A 21601-nucleotide genomic window follows, 5' to 3' on the forward strand; every position below is an offset into this window, starting at 1 on the left:
ACTTCTGTCTCTTGTGAACATAACAGTGGTTGACACTTTCCAGGCAGCTTTTGTCTTAGGTTTTTTTGTTGTTTGTTTGTTGGGGGTTTTTTTTGTGTGTGTGTGTGTTTTGGGTTTTTTTTTTGGTTTTTTTTTTGTTTGTTTTTTTTTTTAATAACCTTTCTGTTTAGTTCAAGCACCATGACATCTCATGACACCCAATAATTCTGTTCTTTGGCATGACTCCAATCTGCTCTGTTACCTTCATCAAGCTAAAACTTGTTGCTTCCTCAGTTTGAAAGAAAGGCTAATGGATCCTCCTAGCATAACGTGTCCTGCTCTGAAAAGTTGGAAAAGGAGAATTTGCACAGCATGAAATGTTGAATTCTTCTCTTCTTCTAGACTATCTTCTAGAAACACACTGCTGGAATGTGTCCAACTTGGTCTGTCAGCAGGCAGTAATGCTGGGGAGGTGGAAGGTGTGAGAATCTTGCATAGAAGATCTCCTCACTTTGGTCTTAGAGAACTCTGTAAATGTTAAGCCAATTTCTCATTATAAGAAATAATTGAATGAAAAAAATGTTACGTCTTGATTTTTGAAAATGTTAGGATATTCTTTATATGTATATAGTAATCTGGTTTTTTTCCTGAACTGTGTTAAATTCATGGCTTTTGGTAATACTTTGGCAATAGATTTCACCATTAGTTACAGTGTCAGTTACTCTATTTTTATTAAACACGTGCCTTAGAATAAAATTGTGAGTGATTAGCCTGTGCTGAACTGAGACTGCATAGTCCTGACCTAGCATTATGAAATACAGTGTCCTACATGCAGTGTTATCTTTTTTGTATTTACTTGGTGCTTGCATGTAGGTATTACCTACAGCATTAGTGGAAGAGAATGGTATTTGAAGAAGTCATGCTTTGAGTTACTCTTTCATTTAGTCCTGTCTGAATTGGAGCTTTATGTGTTATTAGCCTCTTCCTACTCTCATGAGGCATGCACATGATTTCTTATGCAGGTAATCTTTCAGGAGCTTTTCATCATGGTCATAAAAGCTTTGTCCTAAAACACATCACAAGCATGGAATTTTTGGCTCTCAGACCTAAGTTTGTACCTCTTGATGGTGCATTGCTCTGTTTTTTCTGGAGGGAGTGTATGTGGGCTATGAGAAGGAGGAAATGAGGCCATCCCTACTCCAAACATGACTCTCAAAATGTTTGGCAGCCATCAGTGTTTGGTTTTTTTCTTTCCTTTCTTAGCACAGTCTGCTGAGGAAGACAGCTAGCAAGCCTCTGAGCTCTTCTACAGATACTCTTGTTGTTTTCTGTGCAAGAATATCAAAATTAAACTACTGGCCATGCCTGTGTCTGTTGCCTTGTCGTTTTCTTCACACAGTCCTGGATATTTACAGGGGATTTCTGTCCTCATTTAGCTTGTATTGTTATTTTTTACACATTTCCATTATCTTTTTCTCTGCCCTTCAACCAGAAAGTTCTCCCTCCTCCATGGATTTGGAGGACTCAAATTTATCTCTTCAAGGGTGTTTGCACTCTGAGCCAATGGGAACTTACTTCTATGGGGTTTAGTTTATGATGATTATCTTCTCATATCCCTGTGTATCATCCTATTGAGAGAGTCTTCAGAAACAAAGACATTTCTTACTGATGCATTTCCCCACATGAGAAGCACAGTTTGAGTGACATACTAATGCAGTGTTTATTAGACCTTTCTCATTTGATGTGTTAAAACAGTCATCTTGTGGATCTACGTGCAGAGGACTGGACAGAAAGTACATGATCCCAAGTTAAATATCTTCACTCTGACTAATCTTTTCTCTCTAATGCCAGTACCACATAAAAGGTAAGCTATATCCTTTTCAACAAATAAATTATATGATTGCATTTTTTAAAATAGGGGTTTTTTTGCAAGTTTCATATCAATAATTAGGACTTGAACCAATATATATAATAACATCACTCTTCAATATCTTTCTTTTTTCCTGAATTTTTGGAGAGATTTTGACACTATGCCAGCCTTTCTGGTTACAGGCTTCCAGATTTCCTAAAGTAGTACACTCATTAATGAAATGTCCTTTAAGAGCAGAGATTTTACTTAGTTTTCACACCTCGACTTGGCCAGAGACTTGTGAGCAACACTAAAGTATCAGGTAATACAGTATGGCAGAGGTCTACTCTTTGGCTCTGTCCTACTCTATTCAAGTAATATTTAACTACCAAAATTTTCCCCTCATGAAACAGCCTCTTTAAACCTGCCAGATTTATACAGGTCCTTAATTGTCAACATCATTTGGCCCTCAAAACAAACCTTTTCAGAGTCACTTGCTTCATTAAGAGCGCCATGACTTTTCTTAGTTCAACAGCTTTTCAAGGACAGACTGTCAAATGCCATTCAGTGTTTGCAGGTGGATGTTGCTTCATAGAAACATGATTTGAGTTGGAAAGGACTTTAAGATCACCTATTTCCAACACCCTGCCATGGCCAGGGAGATCTCACACTAAACTACGTCACTGAAGGCTTTGTCCAGCCTGGTCTTGAACACTGTCAGGGATGGAGCATTCACAACTTCCTTGAGCAACCCATTCCAATGCCTCACCACCCTCACAGTAAAGAACCTCTTCCTTGTATATAACCTGAACTTCCCCTGTTTAAGTTTTAACCCATTGCCTCTTGTCCTATCACTACATCCCTGATGAAGAGTCCCTGTCTGGCATCCTTGTAGGCCCCCTTCAGGTATTCCTTTCAGGAGTTCGCGCTGCCCCTGGACTGTTTATATGTTTTTCACCTGGTTTCTCCCACTAGTTGGTCAAGCACTGCAGGGCCACCTGCTCCAGATGTGGGGTGTGGGAAGTTTTGGAGATAGCCAACCCTACACGTTGGGGATCCCCGCTGTGCGGCTGCCTCCGTGCCCTCAAGGGCGAGTGAGGCCAGTTCTTCACCTCTTGTGCAAAATGATAGCTATAGTTGCCTCCCAGCTGGACTGGGGGGCTTTGAACAGCTCTGAAGTTGTGACCTGCAGTTGACAGTAGTTTGCATACTGCATCCGTTCCACTGGGCTGAAATTCTGCACCATCCTTGCACTCATTTACAGCAATGCAGACAAGTGGCAGCTTGTGCCATGTGAACAAGCGGGATGGTCCAAGATTTTTTTCTGGTGTCTGATCAGGCTTTGAAACAGGAACTTGAATTTTCAGCTTCTCTTGTCTAAAGAGTGTGAATGCCTTTGTGGATGATTCTTGTAAAGTCAGATCCTCTAGGACTGCTCAGAGTAAAGTGGGAAATAGAACTGATTCTGGTGGCTCCAGTATAAAGCATGTGATAGTTTTGCTTTTAAGATCTGAATCCCTTGTGTTGGAGACTCAAACTTCTTTGCAGTTAGTGATCTCCAGTGCATTGATGTCAGCTTCACACCAAAGTGTGAAACTCTAATTGTTTGGACTGGCTTTCAGGGGAAGAACAGGTTCATTTTAATCTTTAGGGGCATACGAAGTAATAATTAAATATGTTTCTGCCATCAGTTTCATTTGTCCCATATTTTGCTTCAGGGCTCTGGCCATAACTTCACTGGCTATGACATACATGCTAGTTTACTACTGGGCTTCTCTCTAGAGCAATGCAGCTGATTTGCTGCAGGACATCAGGTAAATCTTTCAGTGCAGCCAAATACAGCCAGAAACCTTAAAGTATAATCTACTCTATCTGTGGAGAATAAATGATCTAGGTTTTGGTGAAAAGAGGTTAGGAACAGAGGAGAAGCCACAGCTTATTTACTGAGGCTGTTGTACACACCTTCAGTGTCAGGCATGCTTTCAGACTGACAATAATAGATCCTTTTAGAAGACATATTTTATCTTGTGGTGTGCTGGGACATCTAAGGGACTCTGAAAGAGGGGGACAGGAATTGCGTGGAAGCTTTGAAGTAGTTAGAATGAAATCAGTTTTTGTCAGTAAGTGGTGTTCATTGCACAACTGGAGTCAGCTGATCTCAACTTAGGCAGCAGCTGTGCCTTCTTTGCTGAGTGTTTCTATACTAGACACCAGTGTTAATGGCTAGTTAAGGCTTATGTTGAACTTGCTGTTGCTGGGGCATTAGGAGTTGTTTACATTTTGGACAGCAGTCCTTTGGTTTTTATAAGGGTGCCTATTCTGAAACCCTCCTAGAGGAGGTAACACTCCCCAGGGCAAGCACTGCAAAGGTTGCTTTGAAGGGTGTGCTTACATATAGAGGAGCACTTAATAGAAGAAGAACTGCTGCTTTTTTCTAGCTGTTAGCAATCCTTGAAGATGTGAACTGTCTGCAGTCACAGGCTGTACTCTTACCCTTCTGTGTACTGTTTAAACTTGCAATTCATTGCTTGGGAAGTACTAAGAAAAAAAAGCGTGTTGCTTTCTCCCTTCCTAAGGCTGTGCTGTGGAAGGGAAAGGGCGTACTTCCAGATATAAATGTCATATAAAGGAAAAAAAAAATGTTATTACCACATGTATTTACCAGCAGCAGGGATGTATGAGTTGGCAACGTGAGCATGTAGCAAACAACTGTTACAGGTGACTGACAAGCATTTAGTGTGGTGGTTTGGTTTGGTTTGGTTTTTTGTTTTATACTGGCCTTTCCTTCTAGGTAGAGAGGGTTTTTTCCAAGTCCCCAGTAATTCCCATTGCTGTCTCCTGATACTGCAAAACGAGGCATGAGTATTTTAGATGAGATGCCAGTGACTTAGTAACATAACAATACTTCATTAGCTCATTCTGTATATATCGCAGCCCATGCCCAGATGATGTTTTCCTTTAGGGGTGTGCTTACACTGGAATTTCTCCAGCTCTCTTTTTCTGTACATTTGTTGCACGTTCTTTGGCACCGCCCGAATCCCCTGCTTACACATTCAGCAGCTTCGCTGTTCAATAATACTCTCATTACTCAGCAGTCCAACATAGTCTCATTATTGCATTTCCAATATAAGATATAGTAGCTTTTAGAAAACCCCACAGTTATTCCTGCAACTGTGTTTGGTGAAGTCCAAAAGAGAAAGGAAAAACTCCAGTGCACTCACTCTAACTTCGCAGTAGCTTGAATATTTTAACATAGCTTTCTGTCTCTGTCTAAAAGCTTTCTAAATAATCAGGTCTTGAAATGGAAAATTGAAAGTGAAGAGGAGGCATAAAGATTTTCAGCCTTTAAGAGCATAACAATGGGATGATTGTATGTTTTAATATATCTTGTGTTTGTCTGTATGTATGGCTAGATACTTTTAGTCTGGGAGATTATTACGTGCTACTTTTGAGACTGTCATATGCTGCTAGTGATATGAGGCTTCTGAAAAAGGCAAGAGACAAAAGCTGAGAAATTGTCTAGTGTGAGGTGTCCCTGCCCATGGCACGGGGATTGGAACTTGATGATCTTAAGGTCCTTTCCAACCCTAACCATTCTATGATTCTATGAATAGGACTGAATCCTTTTATTTCTTGCATGGCATTTTCATCGTTTTTAGCAATGTTTTTTATCTTTATATACCGTTTTCTTATGTGCACTGTTAAATAAGATGTTTCAGCAGTGTGACTTATAATTAACTTTAAAAAAAAAACAAACATAAAAACACCAGGTCATAGTAACTTTACCAAGTCATAGAGTAGCATTAACATAGTGTAGTTTGCAGGTGGGTGGAGAAAGATTAGGTGGGCATTTGTCATCCTGTCCTGCGCCCTCTGAATTAAGTGGTGGCATTGCAAGTAAGTTCTGCTTTGTCTAAGCACCTTATTCTGCCAATGAGTATTCAATAATTAAACCACATGCAGGAAAAACGGTATTTTTTCAACAACAGCTGTAGGTGTACAAGAGACTGCTGGGAGCATAGATCAAATAGATGAAACAGTAAAAAAGCAGATAAACAAGTCAAATAATTCTTGTAAGAAAAGAAATGACTTCTAGCCAGAAGCAGATATTGATAGGGAAGGCTTATATCAATTGGCAGAAATAAGGGATGGACTCCAGGGAACCATTTCCTGAGAATTATTTATATAAAAAAAGGAAAGCAAGCTTCTGTTTGAGCTGAATGAGAACCTATACCTTTGGCACAAAGATGGTCAAAAGCCAGTTCTCATTTTTGCCTCTTTATTCTGCAGTCAGCTACCTTTGGTCTGGATTTCTGTTCAGTCTTAAGGAAAAAGGGAATTTAGGAGACCTCAAAAATTTGTTTTAGTTTATACTAGAATAAGGAAACTTAACTACTCTTTTGGGCTTTTTGGTGGAGTATTCCACCTAAGGGAAGTTCTTGCTGTTGCTGAGATAAAGCTTTAATGTAGCTTACAAAGACACAGCAGTGTCTTCAGAGAAATTCCCCATATTATGTCAGCTTTCTCATAGAAGAGGATATTTTTTTGTTTTAACTTTTCTTCTGGAGTTCTATATATTCATCATAAGCTCATACTAATGCACAGGTTTGCTGCACTTTATGGTGAGTGGCAGGTTGTTCATGCTGCCTTTTTTAGGCAACAGTATGTTGATGCTGACTTTATGAAATGAAAAACTTTTCCTGGGGTCATGACTGGATTTATATAAAAAGGAGCAAAAGTAGAAGACCATTTGCCTTTAATGGATGAGGTTAATTTTTATGATAGTGGGCCAGATACATTCCAGATGTTTAATGCTTAAGATGTTTCCTTGGGGTTCCATCTAGGATAACTTTTTTCTCAAATATTACAATAAAGGCTTTTAGTAATTTTTGATTGAGTCAGAAAATCACTAGTTTATTCTTAAATATATTCATTTCCATATAATTCAATACACATTATTAGAAAATGTAATATACATTTCCTGGGCTTTGCTGGTAAAATTTTAATACTAATTTTTTTCTGTGAGTGAATTTGCCAAGTGCAGGGTCCTACACCTGGGTCAGAGCAATCCCAGGCACAGTTACAGGTTGGGCAGAGAAGAGATTCAGAGCAGCCCTGTGGAGAAGGACTTGGGGGTGTTGGTCGATGAGAAAATGAACATGAGAACTTCAGTGTGCGCTCGCAGCCCAGAAAGCCAACCGTATCCTGGGCTGCATCAAAAGGAGTGTGACCAGCAGGTTGAAGGAGGTGATCCTGCCCCTCTACTCTGCTCTCGTGAGACCTCACTTGGAGTATTGTGTGCAGTTCTGGTGTCCTCGACATAAAAAGGACATGGAACTGTTGGAACAAGTCCAGAGGAGGGCCACGAGGATGATCAGGGGACTGGAGCACCTCCCGTATGAAGAGAGGCTGAGAAAGTTGGGGCTGTTCAGCCTGGAGAAGAGAAGGCTGCGTGGAGACCTCATAGCAGCCTTCCAGTATCTGAAGGGAGCCTATAAGGATGCTGGGGATGGACTCTTCATCAGGGACTGTAGTGACAGGACAAGGGGTAACGGGTTCAAACTTAAACAGGGGAGGTTTAGATTGGATCTAAGGAAGAAATTCTTTACTGTGAGGGTGGTGAGGCACTGGAATGGGTTGCCCAGGGAGGTTGTGAATGCTCCATCCTTGGCGGTGTTCAAGGCCAGGTTGGATGAGGCCTTGGGTGGCATGGTTTAGTGTGGGGTGTCCCTGCCCATGGCAGGGGGGTTGGAACTAGATGATCTTAAGGTCCTTTCCAGCCCTAACTATTCTATGATTCTATGATTCTATAATTTCAGAACACTGGTATGTTGGAACTTTATTAACATCAGATAACGCAAGTCTTAAAAATAATCATGTATACTTCTTGGTTTCTCTGTTTGAAATAGAGCTGGACCTGCAGCTTTTTTCCCATGTTAAAAACTGTTGTTGGACATAGTCCTAAAAATCTGTGTGTCTCATGCATTCATGCATGTTGTAAATTTAACAGGAAATAAGAAGAAGTACTGCTGCTGATCAGATCGTTTGCATTTTTCTGGTTTTAAGCTTATGTTTTTTAAATGGAAAATATAGACATAAAATTATGGAAATGATTGTGCTTTTGCTATAGATGCAATGATTGTACCAAATTGATTAAAATTGAGAGGCCAAAAGAAAACAGAAATTGGTTGTGGGATGGAAGTACAGCTGAACCCTTCTTATGCCAAGGACTTAACTACCACAGCACGTTTTTGGAATTGAAACTAAATTGATCTACATTTTGACCAATTCTTGTAACATCCAGTTGAATTTTCTAAAACATTTTAGTTTAAAATCTGTATTTAAGAATTACTCCGATTTTAACAAAGACTGTATTGTAGGAGATTTCTGTTATTATATGGTTTTTAAAGATGAGTGCTTCAATAAATCAAACACTTCAGTTTGGGTTTATCTGGATTAATTTGGATTTTAGAAAGCTTTTGTGAATATTTGTAGCCTAATTAAAACATTATTGTTAAAGCTGTTAAATTTTTTTTTGTAAGAAATTTGTCAAATTATGTTATCAAGCTATTCAATGACCCCTACCACTAACATAAGAACAAATAGGAAATGAACAAAATACCAATTATAATTCACAATGACTAGCTTCTTATGGTGAGAATTATACAATATTCTGAATATTTGGAATTGAAGTTTAAATTTAAGTTTAGACAATGATTTATCCATTTTGCATGTGAATTTGTAAGTAATTTTTTCATTTGGTAAAAGAAAAAAAGTTATTGATCTTAGGTGTCAGTTCTGTGATAGGATTACTTATTAGTAGAGAAACTTTATTATTTTGAAGCTGTAACTCAGACCTGAAATTCCCCATTTGCTTAAAGATTCTTCTGTTTCCAGGTGGCCACAGAAACCCAGCTTCATTTGTTGTGAAGGTAGAACAACAGAATAAATTATCATGCACAAGTAGACTAGTTTTTGTAGTTGGTGAACATTTAACAGATACCACTTAAATGCTATTTTAAGATGCCAACACTTAAAACCATGTTGTTTAGGATCAGAAGTAAACTATGCCCGTTCTCTCCACTCTGCTGATTACAGTGGAAGGAAAATTGTTATAGTCAAAGCAACAGTGTTTATTTGAAAGTTAATTTTATCACCTTTTAATAACGAACATTTTGCTTTCAGATGCTCATCCTTTGAGCAAATAGCCATCTAAAAGCTTCATGCTGTATATCTCACTCAGATTTCCCATTATTTGTCACAGTAAACCAAAACCTCATATTTTCTTGTGGCCAGGATATGGGTGATGTAGAAGGAGGTGAACAACCTTGATGAAAAGGGAAGGAAGGTGTGTGTGTGTGTATGCGTATGCTCTTGCATCCTTCAAAATGGGTGATTTCAAACCCAAGTGGTTTTTGAACGACAATGCAGGTACCCTTTATGCCTCCAGCTGTGTTTCTCAGGCATTACCTTTCTGGCAGGTCTCTGCACTGTGCTTGTCTGTATAATGATGAGTTGAGACACACATAAGCCAGCCATATTAATCTCTGCAACAAGTAACTTTCAGGAATATTAAAATCAGTGTGGATGTATGAGAATCCAATCATATGGATTATCTTGCATTAGCAAGACTTCATGCTTCTCCCTCACATGATGCTCTGATAGATGCTGATTGACTGAGATCCCAAGGAAGATGCTGTATGATACAGCTGGCAATAAACTGAAGCCCATCTTTTTTTGTTTGTTTGTTACTGCATCAAATACTAAAAGTTTAAGGAGAAAATTATTTGAGTGTAATTTCTGTGAATGGTAGGAGAATAGTCTGTGAAATAACTGAGGCTGAGTAATTCTTGCTTTTCAACTCAAATTGCATTATTTTTAATCTCTTCTGCTATTTTAGTAATAGTGGGGCAAACCACTCATGCTATACCTATAGTGAATTCTAAAAAAAAAAGTTTCTAAGGAAGAAAAGTCCATTTTGTAAGGGTTTAAAAATGCCTCAAATAAGTTCTTTTCTGTCTCTTTTTTATTTCTCTTGCTCAAAGAGAAGTTACATCAAGCTTGTGATGTAGAAGCTTGTTTGATTTTGTCCTAAGATTGAATAGTTTGAGTTCAACTTAAAATATGCTGGTGGTAAATTGAGATCTGTATTTTTCAGTGTTATGCCTACTTTATGTGCTAAAATACAGGAGACATTTTTAATTGCTATCTGCTGAATTTATTTCCACCGAAAGCAGAAATAGCTTTCTGTGTGTATTTGAAGTGGGACACCATCCAAAAAGCATTTGATTTTAGGAACAGCAGAGCCCACTAGAACAGCTATTTTCTTTCTACTGCTAGCATTCCCTACTAAAAAATTGGGAAAATTCACAGTCTGTACCGAATTTTTACCTCAGGGGAAGCCAAGGCAAAATAACTGCTCTAGCTGGCCAGGTTCTGGAAGGTGGCTTGGACCACGTGATCTCCAGTGGTCCCTTGATGATGCTGTGATGTCTGTGCCCGTGGGATGCCTGTCTCAGAGATGTTGCCAAATGCTGTATACAGACAGCTCACGCATGGCTGAAAGAGCATTCCTATGTGCCTGGATGCTCACTGGCAATCTTGTATGACCCAGTTTAACCTAGACACTTTCGCATCAGCTGTCCTGTCTTCTGACTTGTCACCCACCTCTGAGCACTGCAGCTCCTAACATTAGAAAGCTCTGTCCCTGTGACATGAACTGAGTGGATTCCGTGGTTCCTTTCCAGCAGATAATGCCAGCTGTACAAATGGAAGATAGTGTTTTCAGCAGTGACTTCTTCATTACAGTGGAAGTTGAGTAGGATATGCCGTAAGAAGTGGTTGTAATAAGTCTTCACTTTTGTCCTTGTTCATGGTTATTGAGAGCAAATTATGTGATTTAAAGGTCAATGAAAACTGGCTTTAAAGGATGCTATTGTCTAAATACTGGAAATATTCCATGTTTTAATGAGACAGAGCAGCACAAATTGTTGAAGTAAATAGGAGGACAGTGATTTCCCTTGTTTGAGTACTTAATAGTTTAAATAACATTTAAAAGGCTTTTTAAAATACATCATTGGCATTGCAAGATTCCTAGTAGATAACATGGTTTATGTTGTTTGTAGATGTTTTTTTATGCCATTAATATTACTATAAAATAATACAAACACGATAGCTATTGATGCAGAGCAGCGGGGTTTTTTTTGTCATAAATGAATGGGTCTGGCGCTGGTCAATTCTCATTCACAGTCTTCAAATAGTTCTATTTGTGTCTATTAGAGTGTAAGTAATTAAGTTATTTATTGAGCAACTGTCAGAAGAATTTAAGTAGCTTCTGGAGCTAAACAGCTCTGAGTTTTAAAACACAGTATTTCTTAAAGTCTGCCTTTTCCTTTTCAAACAAACACATCCCATGGAATTGCCATTATGTGCTTAAGCAACAGTATGTAAAAGCTGATTGTCCAGATGAATAATACTTTAGGAATATAGTTAAATCAAGAAATACATGTTTTAAGAGGTGAATAAAAAGATACTATTTGATCTAATCTGTTGCTGTATGAAGAGGATGCATCATTACAGTCTGAATATTTAGGTTGCAAAATGCTGTGCTGTTTGCTTTTGTAAGTAAAGGAGTGAGGCACTAGTTAAAACCCAGTGTTTTCTACGTATACAATAATGAGTATTTTATAGAATATATACAAAGCCCATGCAGTGTTGTTTTTATTATGAAGTATTCTTAATTTTCATCTGAAATAGGTTTGAGTGCACATTCTAAAATGAAGTAGAGACTTTTTCATTATTAGCAAAGTTATAATTGCTTTCTTGTACCATGTAAAATTGGTTTTAATGTTTTGTTGTGTAAGGCTTATAATATTTTACTCAGATTATTTTAACAATGTAATGGGGTTTTGTGTTGAATGAGAGCAAGTTGTGAAATTACTTCATTGGATAGGTCTTTTATTGTACAAAGGTCTGACTTCTTTGCCCAGTTCTGGAGCCTTGATTGGCATTTTGACAAAGTGAAAGAAGAATGTTTCAAGCAAAAAAGGTTCCTTTTGCAAAAGTCTTTACACACTAAAAGTAGTAATGTAGAGTTTACATGTTTTGCCAGCAAGAAACAGGCTCTCGGAGGGCTGGGAGAGTCCAAACATGTTGGAGAAAAGTAATAGGACCAGTACCCAAGTACAGGACTTTCTATGTTCCTTTTTCTTTTACCTTCAGTCTGTACTGTTATGGTCAACTTGTCACTTTTTTTACTCTCACCCACTCTGTTGTGTTACAATTTATACACTATATACATGCTGTGGAGCTTGTTTCAGATGAAGAAGGGCAGATGGTCTAATGTCTGTATGATCTGGCTCACGTCTGGAGAGATGGTTTTAGGAGGGTTATGGCTTGCTGTGTTGCAAATTATTGAACAGCAGCCCCTGGTTCCCTACTATCCTAATCCCACATGGGGTGGAAGAGCAAATGTGCTGAGACCTGAAGTCACAACTCTGGGCAGATCTGGCTGTATCTGAAAATGCACCCAGTCCAACTAGTGACATTTTGCCAACTAAGATTGCTGGAAGTAAAACACAAGCTGTGGGCAAATGGAGTCTATCTGGAAGTTCCTGCTATCCCATGGAGCTGTTTGACCCAGCTTTTCTGACCATAGTTCTACCTGAATGAGGTTCTTTGAAGCACACAATATCCATCATCAAAGAGCCAAGGCAGAAGTATGGGGTTCAGTTGAAGCTCTTGGGCAGGCCAGAGTATAGTGCAGATACTGTGCTTACTTTTGTTCTTGGATGTGCAGCATCTGGAGCATTATGGTTTGCTGATAATCTTAAAAAAACTACTACCCCAGTAGTCTTTTTTTTTTATCATCTTTATTGTTTAATTTTAAATAATATCTTAACATCTATACTAAAAGATCCCCTAATATCTAAATCTTTGTGTTACTACATCTATGTGCCTTTTACTCTTCCGAACCCTATTATTTCTTTTCTGAAACCTCACTCCCCTTACGTCATATTTTCAAGTGCCAGGCTTACAGCTACTGTCTTTCAGGTTAATTTCATCACTTTTCTGGTCTGTTATATAATCTTGACAAAAATAGGAGGTAATTTCAACAGGGACTAAGGAAGTAGTTTACCTCTTTCCACAAAGTGCAGGAGTTTAGGTCAGTCTAGGCTCAGCAATAAACTGGGGCTGGTCTATGAGATTTTCTATTGCTGGTTTTATTCAGCTTGCTGATTTAGGCTGCCTGGGGTAGTGAAGTCACCTCTACTATAATTGTATGTGCAGTTCAGAATTCAAATAACGGTTTTGAACATGTAGGGTTGTGAGAAAAGTTTGAACTTTTTTTCATTAAAAAATGTTTGGCATTTTCTGAGACATGATAGATTGCCTCCTGTTATTATAAGAAGAGGAAAGAAAGGATTATTCTGTTACTGTGACACATTTTTCTAAGCTGTTCTTTAATAGATAATAGACAAATACATTGCTGGTGGACCATTACTTCCTGGAAGCATAACAAACAAATACTCCATTTAATTCTGTTTGCTTTGTTCTCATAGATCAGAGTTCTAACAAAACAGAGCCAAATTGTGTGATGTAGAATGACCTCTGCATAATTGGTAAAATGTGCTACAGTGTAGTGAGCTCAGTGACCCAGAATAGAACCATAGACTAGTTTGGGTTGGAAATGACCTTAAAGATCATTTAGATCTGCCCCTTGTTGAGTGGATCCCAGCGTCTTAGCATGGGTTCTCCCCTCACTCTTCAGGGCTCTGGTTTTACTGGTGGTGTGACAAGAAGAAAGGAGGCACAATTACTTCTCTGCATAATTATTCCTCCGCTGTAATTTCGGGTATTGTCTGGCTATCTGAAATGGGCATAGGTAGAAGTGATCCCTTTGGCTAGACTGGTATAAACCAATGCTGAACTGAAGTCTAACTGGAGTCAAAGTGACTGAAGATGGGCCTTTCTGCATACGCACTCAGACAAGTTCTGTGTAGATTTGCATTGTGCCAGGTTCAAAATGAACACGTTCGTTTGAAGACTAATCTGCTGCTGCAAGCTTTTAAGCCACAGTTTTGCTGATTGGCCTTTTAAGCCTCAACAGGTCTCTGTTGCCTCAAAGGAAAAGATAATATGTATCTGAGATAGCAGTGCAAAAAGAAAAGACCATACTGTATTGTAGAGTCAATGCTAGCTTTTACAGTGAGCTTGTCAGCATTGGCTGTTCTGAAAGGGCATACAGGAGAACTTAAGCCTACTTCCCCATGAGAAGCTTTTCTTGTTAGATATGTGAAAATGTTGTATTGAAAACCAAGCAGCATATTTTTCCTCTTTTTTTTTTTTATTTTTCCTTTTTAACAAACATCATCTTTAAAGATACTCTTTTTTTTCCTGTATCTTGTTTCTTTCTCCATGTGTTCTTTGTCCATCTACTGCAGCAGCCCCATCCTGAAGTCAGACAGATGCACATCATGCGGGCTGTCTCTTGCTCTGCATCCAGCAGAGCAGGGTGTGCGTTACTGACATGACAGCAATTATCGTCATCATCCTCCTCCTCAAATGGATAATCCTGGGGTTTTTTGTTTGTTTTTGTTTTTGTTTTGTGTTTTTGTTTTTGTTTTTGTTTTTGTTTTTTCTGGACTGAAATGTATGTATAGTTTAATTCAATTTAAACTGTGTAGTTTGCCTCTTTCTTGATTCTTCTTATGGCTGTGCTCTGACAGCCAAAATATAGATATGTCCACTAGGTAGCCAAATAGTTGGCTACCTTGTCAGCTTGTGTCATCCAGTCCCAATTGTAACAACATTATGCAGTTGGTGCTTTTCCATGACCTCATGGAAATGAAAAATACGTAGTGCTACCTTTTGGTGGTTGCCTGTAGGTAGAATTGCTAGCAAGTTCAGTCCCAATAATGCAAGCTGAATATTGCTGTGGCAGACACCGTTGCAAGCTGGGGTTCCTCTTGCAACCTGGTGTAGCTTCCTGCAGAGGACACCTTAAAGAAGAAAAATGCGTTAGCTAAAGAAATGAAGGATGAGGTAAATGGATCTAGATAAAAGAATAAAAGATCCTTATGTTTTATTCTGTGCCCTTAAATCTAAGGGTATCTTCTCTGTCAGGCCAGTGTATCTAGAAACGTTTTATTAATCTGCAGAAAGAATGGAGAGAAGAGAAGAAGGAGGAGAGTGAAATGCTTTAAACATGACTCTGTTTACACTTCAGCCCTTATTTTCCATTGTTGTTTGAATGTGATCCTGCTTGGACAGATTTCTGAAGTACACTCTCAATACTTATTCAAATGTCTTTACAAATGTTCTAACAAAATTCCTTCTGGAGCAGCCACCCTGCCTTTATTTTCCTCTGCCGGGGAATTTATTCCATGGAGACCTCTCCCCCTAGCTTTCAAGAAGGTCATTTAACCACACTGGGCTGGGCTCTGGCTCTTTAGAAAACCAATACAAAATCTTGCTTCATTTAACACAAAACTATTAGGTCGGTGTAAATTGGAGTGTGGGGACAAGGAGAGGGGTGAGGCTTAATAGAGCTTTCCTTCTGCACTCTTCATTTCTTTTTGCACGCTCATCTCCCACAATTGACTCTCTGAGGCTAGCAATTTTCATAAGCTCTATTGTATGATTTAACAGTTTGCACAGTGCTTTATAAAATTACTCACTGTACAATACATTGAAAGGCAGCATCTGCATTTACTTTGCTGCTTTACTGTGTTTCACTGTTAGAGCCATCTTTTTTCGGGTACCTTGCTCACAAATAGAAATGCTCATATGCCGTGAATGCCACAACTTCTGAAAAGTGCTGTAAATATTAACTCTCCACTAGGGTGGAGGAATTAATCTGCTGACAGGCATTACTTAATAAGAAACCACCGATAGATGTAATCATCCAGCATGGTGTGTTTGTTCTGAGGGGAATAAATTGGGAATGCCAGGATCAGAGAAAGAATTCCTAGTTTTAGTGGGAAATGTATAAAATGAAATTTAAGCAGTTAAAAATCTCTAACCAGCAATGGCTGGTTGTTGGGTTTTTTTTCCCCTTATGCAGTGCATATATATTTTCCTTTCAGAACATGCCAGCTTTTATTTAATTATCTACTTGAGGTCATAGTTTCTGTTTCTGAATCATTAGCTTTGAAATTTAGAAATACTTTGGTGAATTGCAATTGCTTTACTCTGCCTTTTATCAATGAACAATTTCAGTTGTATATTTTTGACATCCAAAACAAGAATACATTTAAATATGAAATTAAATGTACAATTCAATATAAAATTATAAATCACATGGTAATATAAAAATACATATAATCTAATATGTATGAAATATATAAACATTTAATATTTGGATTAATTTTGATGTCTTGACTAACATTTTTTAACACAGCAGGAAATTTTTTGCTTAACTTGAAACACTTGCAGTCATATCTGAGAGGAATTTCCCTGGTTACCAGTTTTATTTAGACCCACATGGGCACTTAGCCACTTCTATGAATATAGAGATATTGTAGTACACTTGTATTATTTTTCAATACTCTTTTCTAGTTTTTACTTTAGAATTTTTATAATAGATGTATGAAGTATTTAAGAATAGTTCCAGAAGAAAACTCCATGTTATTACTAACTATACTTACTAAGTTTAATTATAAGAAGGCATCTTTGGCATGTACTTCTTCATGGATGTTTTCTTCATGGTTTTTGAGAGATTGAATTTAGTGGGATAATTTTTTTCCACTATGTCACATGAGAAAAGTAGATAAGAAATAGAATTAAGTCTGAGTGCGCCTGGATGTTTATCTGCATGTCAAGTAAAATAAATAAAGCTTAAAATGTGAACAGTATGATAAGATACTGCATCAATTTTACTTCTATAATAAATAAAAAATATGAAATAAGAGTTACACTTTTCTGTCATTTTGTTTATAATTGGTGCAACTAAAAACCAATTTACAAACATTCTTCAAAGTAAAAATTCAGCGTGCTTAGCACTGTAGGATGTGCGACGTGCTTTCAAACCAAAGAGATTTTCATATAGAGAAGACAATTTCCCACTTTTGCAAGTGTCAAAGGGGCAATCTAATTAAATAGGCAGAATGTTTTCTAAACACGCAACTGCATGCATTTGAATTATTTTATGTTATGATGATATGTGATTTATTTCAGGATTTGTTCATAGATTGAAACTTTGGCCTATTCTTGTCTGTAAATGTTAGGACTGCTGGGGCAGTAGTGATCACTGTCATATGATGAATGTGTTTTGTCATCTGGGACAATTAACAGACACTTTTGAACAGATCAAGTGCTCAGTGATTTTTAAAATCAAATTTAGTAATTTTCAGAAATGACTCAGAGGTTCTCACTGCTCACTGAAGCTTTACTGACTTACATGTTCCCTGACTTCTGTGAAATGGGGACATTTAATTTACTCATTCACAAAATTGAGCACTTATTGAACTGAATCTGTGTATTTTGGAAACACATTTCCATAGAGATAATTTATTATTTAATAGATTTATACTGAAGTATTTAATTGCCTGTTTATATAAGAAGGTGGTGTTGTTTTTTTTAATTTTCAGAGGTCTTTTTATTACCATCCATGACCGGGGACACATTGCTCCAATGCTTGAATCCTGGCCAGAAAACATCATCAAGGTAAGTTCAGTTTTAGTTGTGTGACAAAGCTAACACTGTTTTGTACCCAACTTGACTTGGTTAAGATATTTTTATAAGCTTTTATCAGTTAGATTTCAGTGATTTCTTAGCTCATTTTTTGAAATAGAAACAATGCTGTTACAGCCAAACTTTGAGGATTTTTAAAAGCCTTACTTGGTCAGCTGTAGGCATCCTCTATTGATTAATTGGTCAATCACATTAAATATTATGCCTAAAAAGGCCCCAAACAAACCTGAATGCTTTTTCTGAATTTCAGGGTGTCACAGAGTGGTTGAGGTAGGAAGGCACCTCTAGAGATCATCCAGTCCATCCTTCTGCTCAAGCAGAGTCGGCCAGGGCAGGTTGCTCAGGGCTGCGTCCAGCCTGTGGGTTTTGAGTATCTCCAAGGGCAGAGACTCCACAAGGTCTTCTGGTAACCCAGTCCAGTGTTTGGGTTCATAGTTCTCCGCATATAATACCTGATGAGCTCTATCTCAGAAACTTATTAAATTTCCAACTAAAATGGCTTGTCACAGAGTGTGGGAATTAAAACTGTTGTGTTGTCAGCTGCTTGCCATACTTAGCACTTCTGTCCTTTACTGTTAAAAATTTTCGTTTCTAGCTCATACAGTTTTGCGGGGTTTACTGAGTTACTGTATTTCTGTCAATGAAAACACAAACTTTCTCATGTATACGATGGTGCGTTATTTGTTCAAGGGAAGAAATACATCTTAGAAGGGTAATAACCAGGTGGCTGTAGACATCCTGTCAAAGGACAGCAGGAGTGCCTGGTTCTGATTCTGCTGAAAACAGCCATGACAAAATCCAGGAGTCTGGGGCTCTTGTTTTTTTGTGGATAACTTCCTTTCCCTTCTTTTTCTGTTTTCATACCGCTGACAGAAAAATGTAAGAGGGAACAATGCCAGTTTTCGTGTATTTTTGAAAGTTTTATACAAAAGTCCCATTTATAGTGAAGCAAGAGTCTAAAATAGTGGAACAAAACCACAGTGAAATACAATAAACGAGTGCTGGGCTTTTTTTGTAATATTGATTTGGTTTTACCTGTTAGAATTCATACATGAAAATGAAAAAAATTGGTAAGAAGATAATGGAATACATAATACATACAAGGAAATAACTGATTTTTACAGTGCTTTTATTCTTACCTCCAGGCTATTGTGGTGACAGATGGAGAACGTATTCTTGGTCTTGGAGACCTTGGCTGTTATGGAATGGGCATTCCAGTTGGTAAACTGGCACTTTATACGGCATGCGGAGGAGTAAAACCTTATGAGTGTCTACCAGTGATGTTGGATGTGGGAACAGATAATAAGGTAAATCCTTTTCTGAGGTCTAGTGAGTATCAGCTGTTTGAAGGGAACTATATGAAAATTTAATTGTGAAAAGTTGTTTTTCTTTTCTATACTGGCTTTGATTATGTGCAAACTAAGTAGTCCTTTTACCTATGGAAAAAGTCTCACTCTAATGCACAGTGTACATATACTCATCCTAATGCACAGTGTAGACTGTTCTACAAGACTCAAGTAGTTCAGGACACTGTTGTCTGTAAAAATGTGCTGCATAGATTGTACATGTTAAAAAGTGGTATAAGAAATTAGATCTCAAGAGGGGAATGATAGAGTTAAAAGTACATACAATTTAAGGCAGCATTCTCTCTCAACTTCTGCTGCAGAATTCCTCTGCAGTGATTTCAGATGCGAGTTCTGATTTTGTCCCTTGTTTTAGTTAACAGCTTGAAGCTACAGCCTGGTCTGTGCTGGGAATGCACGTCTGCGTACTTCAGCTGTACATATACTTTAGCTATAGAAAGCACTGTAATGCTATTAATTTCCCCCAGATGAGGTCCTAGTGCTTCTAGTAAGTGGACTTTACCTTCTGAACGATGTCAAATGAAATATCACCAGCAATATCATTATGCTGTAGCAGAAGTAAACAAATACTATAAGTGATGCATTATAAAGTGGTAAACTTTATGCATGATAAATGCATGAGATGTATGAGTATTGTAGCTAAATAAAGCATTTCTGTGCCAGTAAATTTAGCTGGGACTTCTAGATTGTTGGGCTGGGTGTGTGCATCTTCAGCTTTATACACTCACCTCCACCCTGCCCCACTGAGATAATTTTAGACAATGCACCATGTAGCCTGCTACCTTCGCTCTCTGTCCCCCAAGAGCTCTCTTCTGAAGTGGATAGACTTACTTGAGAGATGTATCTGACCACTGTAGCACATCACATACAAGTGTATTAAATCACATACGAGTCTCATTAGCTATAAAATGTTTTTATTCTTGGTTTGGTTTGGGCAGCCGGGCCTGTTATCTAATCTATTATTGAATTTTTCTAGGCAGCTAATTGCTTCAGCTACTTCTGATACTGCAGCAGGCTTTACATTATGCTTTTACGCTTGAGTTTCATTGTAATTTCTATTTTTTCATAGCGCATTGTTTTCTTTAAAGATATTGAACATATACATATATACACACACAAATAGCAAAACAAGCTTACCCATACCAGTAGCTCAACTTTTATGTCACTATTCTTGTGAATAAACAATGAGTTCAATGCATGTGAAAGAATGGCAAGCCTAAAGTATTACAAGGTGTATAAAACTTAAGTGAGCTGGGGGCTCATTAATATTCTGAAATATTAACGTTCTTTTGTTATTTCACTTTGGAATATGGCTTCTTATTTTGGGATCATATTATGAAGTGTTATAGTTTGGTCATACAGTGTAATTAGAGGTTGAGCCAGTTTCAGTCCCCAGCCAGCACAGTGTTTAGCAGTGTAGAACAGGACTGGTTCCTCTGGGGTGCTTTTCACTCCTGCCCAGGTGTGTACCAAGCTCAGACATGCACTTGCTGCTCAGTGTTCTAAAATCGCCAGCTAAATCTATCGATACAAGAGACCTGAAGTTTGAATGAATGGGAGGTTGAGTAAAGAGTTATTTTTGATTTTGGTTTTGGTTTGGGTTTTTTTCCCCAGTGCTGTAGCAGATGCAGGGAATTAATCTTTAGTGTATGGATCAGTGCCATGTATGCTCATCTGGGGTTTTGCAGGATGAAGAAAAGTCGGCAGCGTGAGAGAAGTCAAGGCTGTGAATCATGGTTAGGTTATGGTCAGCTCTAGAGGCAACGCAATTGCTCTTTCAGGGTTGTGCTAGACTACACTTCAGAATGTAGGTATTTGGTGGCTTTTTCCAGTGGGGACTTGTTGCTTGGACATTTAAGCTTTTATGCAACACCTGTAACTGGGATTGAGACCTCTGAATTTTGCTGTTGGTATATGAACAGCTGAGACTTCATTGCTGTACCCCTTGACTGAAGAGATGCATGGGCCTGATATTTGTTAATGGGAGCACGAGTGTAGTTCTCTGGCTACTTCAGTCAGTCACAGATCCTGAGGCACCAGCTCCCTGACTTTCTTCCCTCTAACACCTTCCTTCTTACCAGCCAGCACATCCCTGTTCTCTCCCTAGTGCTGGTATTCGTGTAAACAGTTGGTGAGCCACTGCAGACAACTGAAATGACCAAAAAGCGATCACATTTTGCTGGCTAAGCAGATCATATTAGTCAAGCTGCTGTGAAATTGTACTGCAATTCCTTATCTTAATATCTAAACTTGGGCAAATCGCTGTATTTTTATGCTATATTTTCATACTCTAGCCAAGATTTTCCATAATAAGACACAATAGAAATGGCTCTCATAACTTGAGCATATATAAATAATAATTATGCTGAACATGTTCTTTGAAATGTGCAGATGTTTCCCATTTAGATTAGTTCCTTCTCTCATTCTATGGGGGCCTCACTGCATTAAAATAAGTTTTAAAATATGTAATTTTGGCAGCTATAATGTAGTTGTGCTCAACCTGCAAATTCTCCAGAAAGATTAAATCTCACTCTAAAGCAGATTGAAAAAACCCCAACCAGCCCTTCACAAATTCTCATCCTGTGTTGCTTTGTTGTATACCAGCCCCAAAACAGTAACTGAGGAGCAACTAATTCGATTTCTGATGATTACTAAAAGCCTTATTAGTATTAGTTTTAGCAGAGGCATTTTTAGCTGGAGTATTATCCTGCTACTC

The 21601-nt window shown here is 38.1% G+C and overlaps 1 protein-coding gene across 1 annotated transcript in view; it reads left to right on the top strand.

Moving 5' to 3' along the window:
- The window catches only part of ME1 (malic enzyme 1), a gene marked incomplete at its 5' end in the record, with an annotated part of 173413 nt that overhangs the window by 54146 nt on the left and 97666 nt on the right, over nucleotides 1–21601 (top strand). The window contains 2 exons of the mRNA XM_080614639.1: nucleotides 17419–17494; nucleotides 18667–18828. Coding sequence (XP_080470765.1) covers nucleotides 17419–17494; nucleotides 18667–18828 — 238 coding nt within the window. The remainder of the gene's footprint in view (nucleotides 1–17418; nucleotides 17495–18666; nucleotides 18829–21601) is intronic.

Source organism: Psittacula echo (assembly GCF_963264785.1).
Source record: "Psittacula echo genome assembly, chromosome: 4".
NCBI lineage: Eukaryota > Metazoa > Chordata > Aves > Psittaciformes > Psittacidae > Psittacula > Psittacula echo.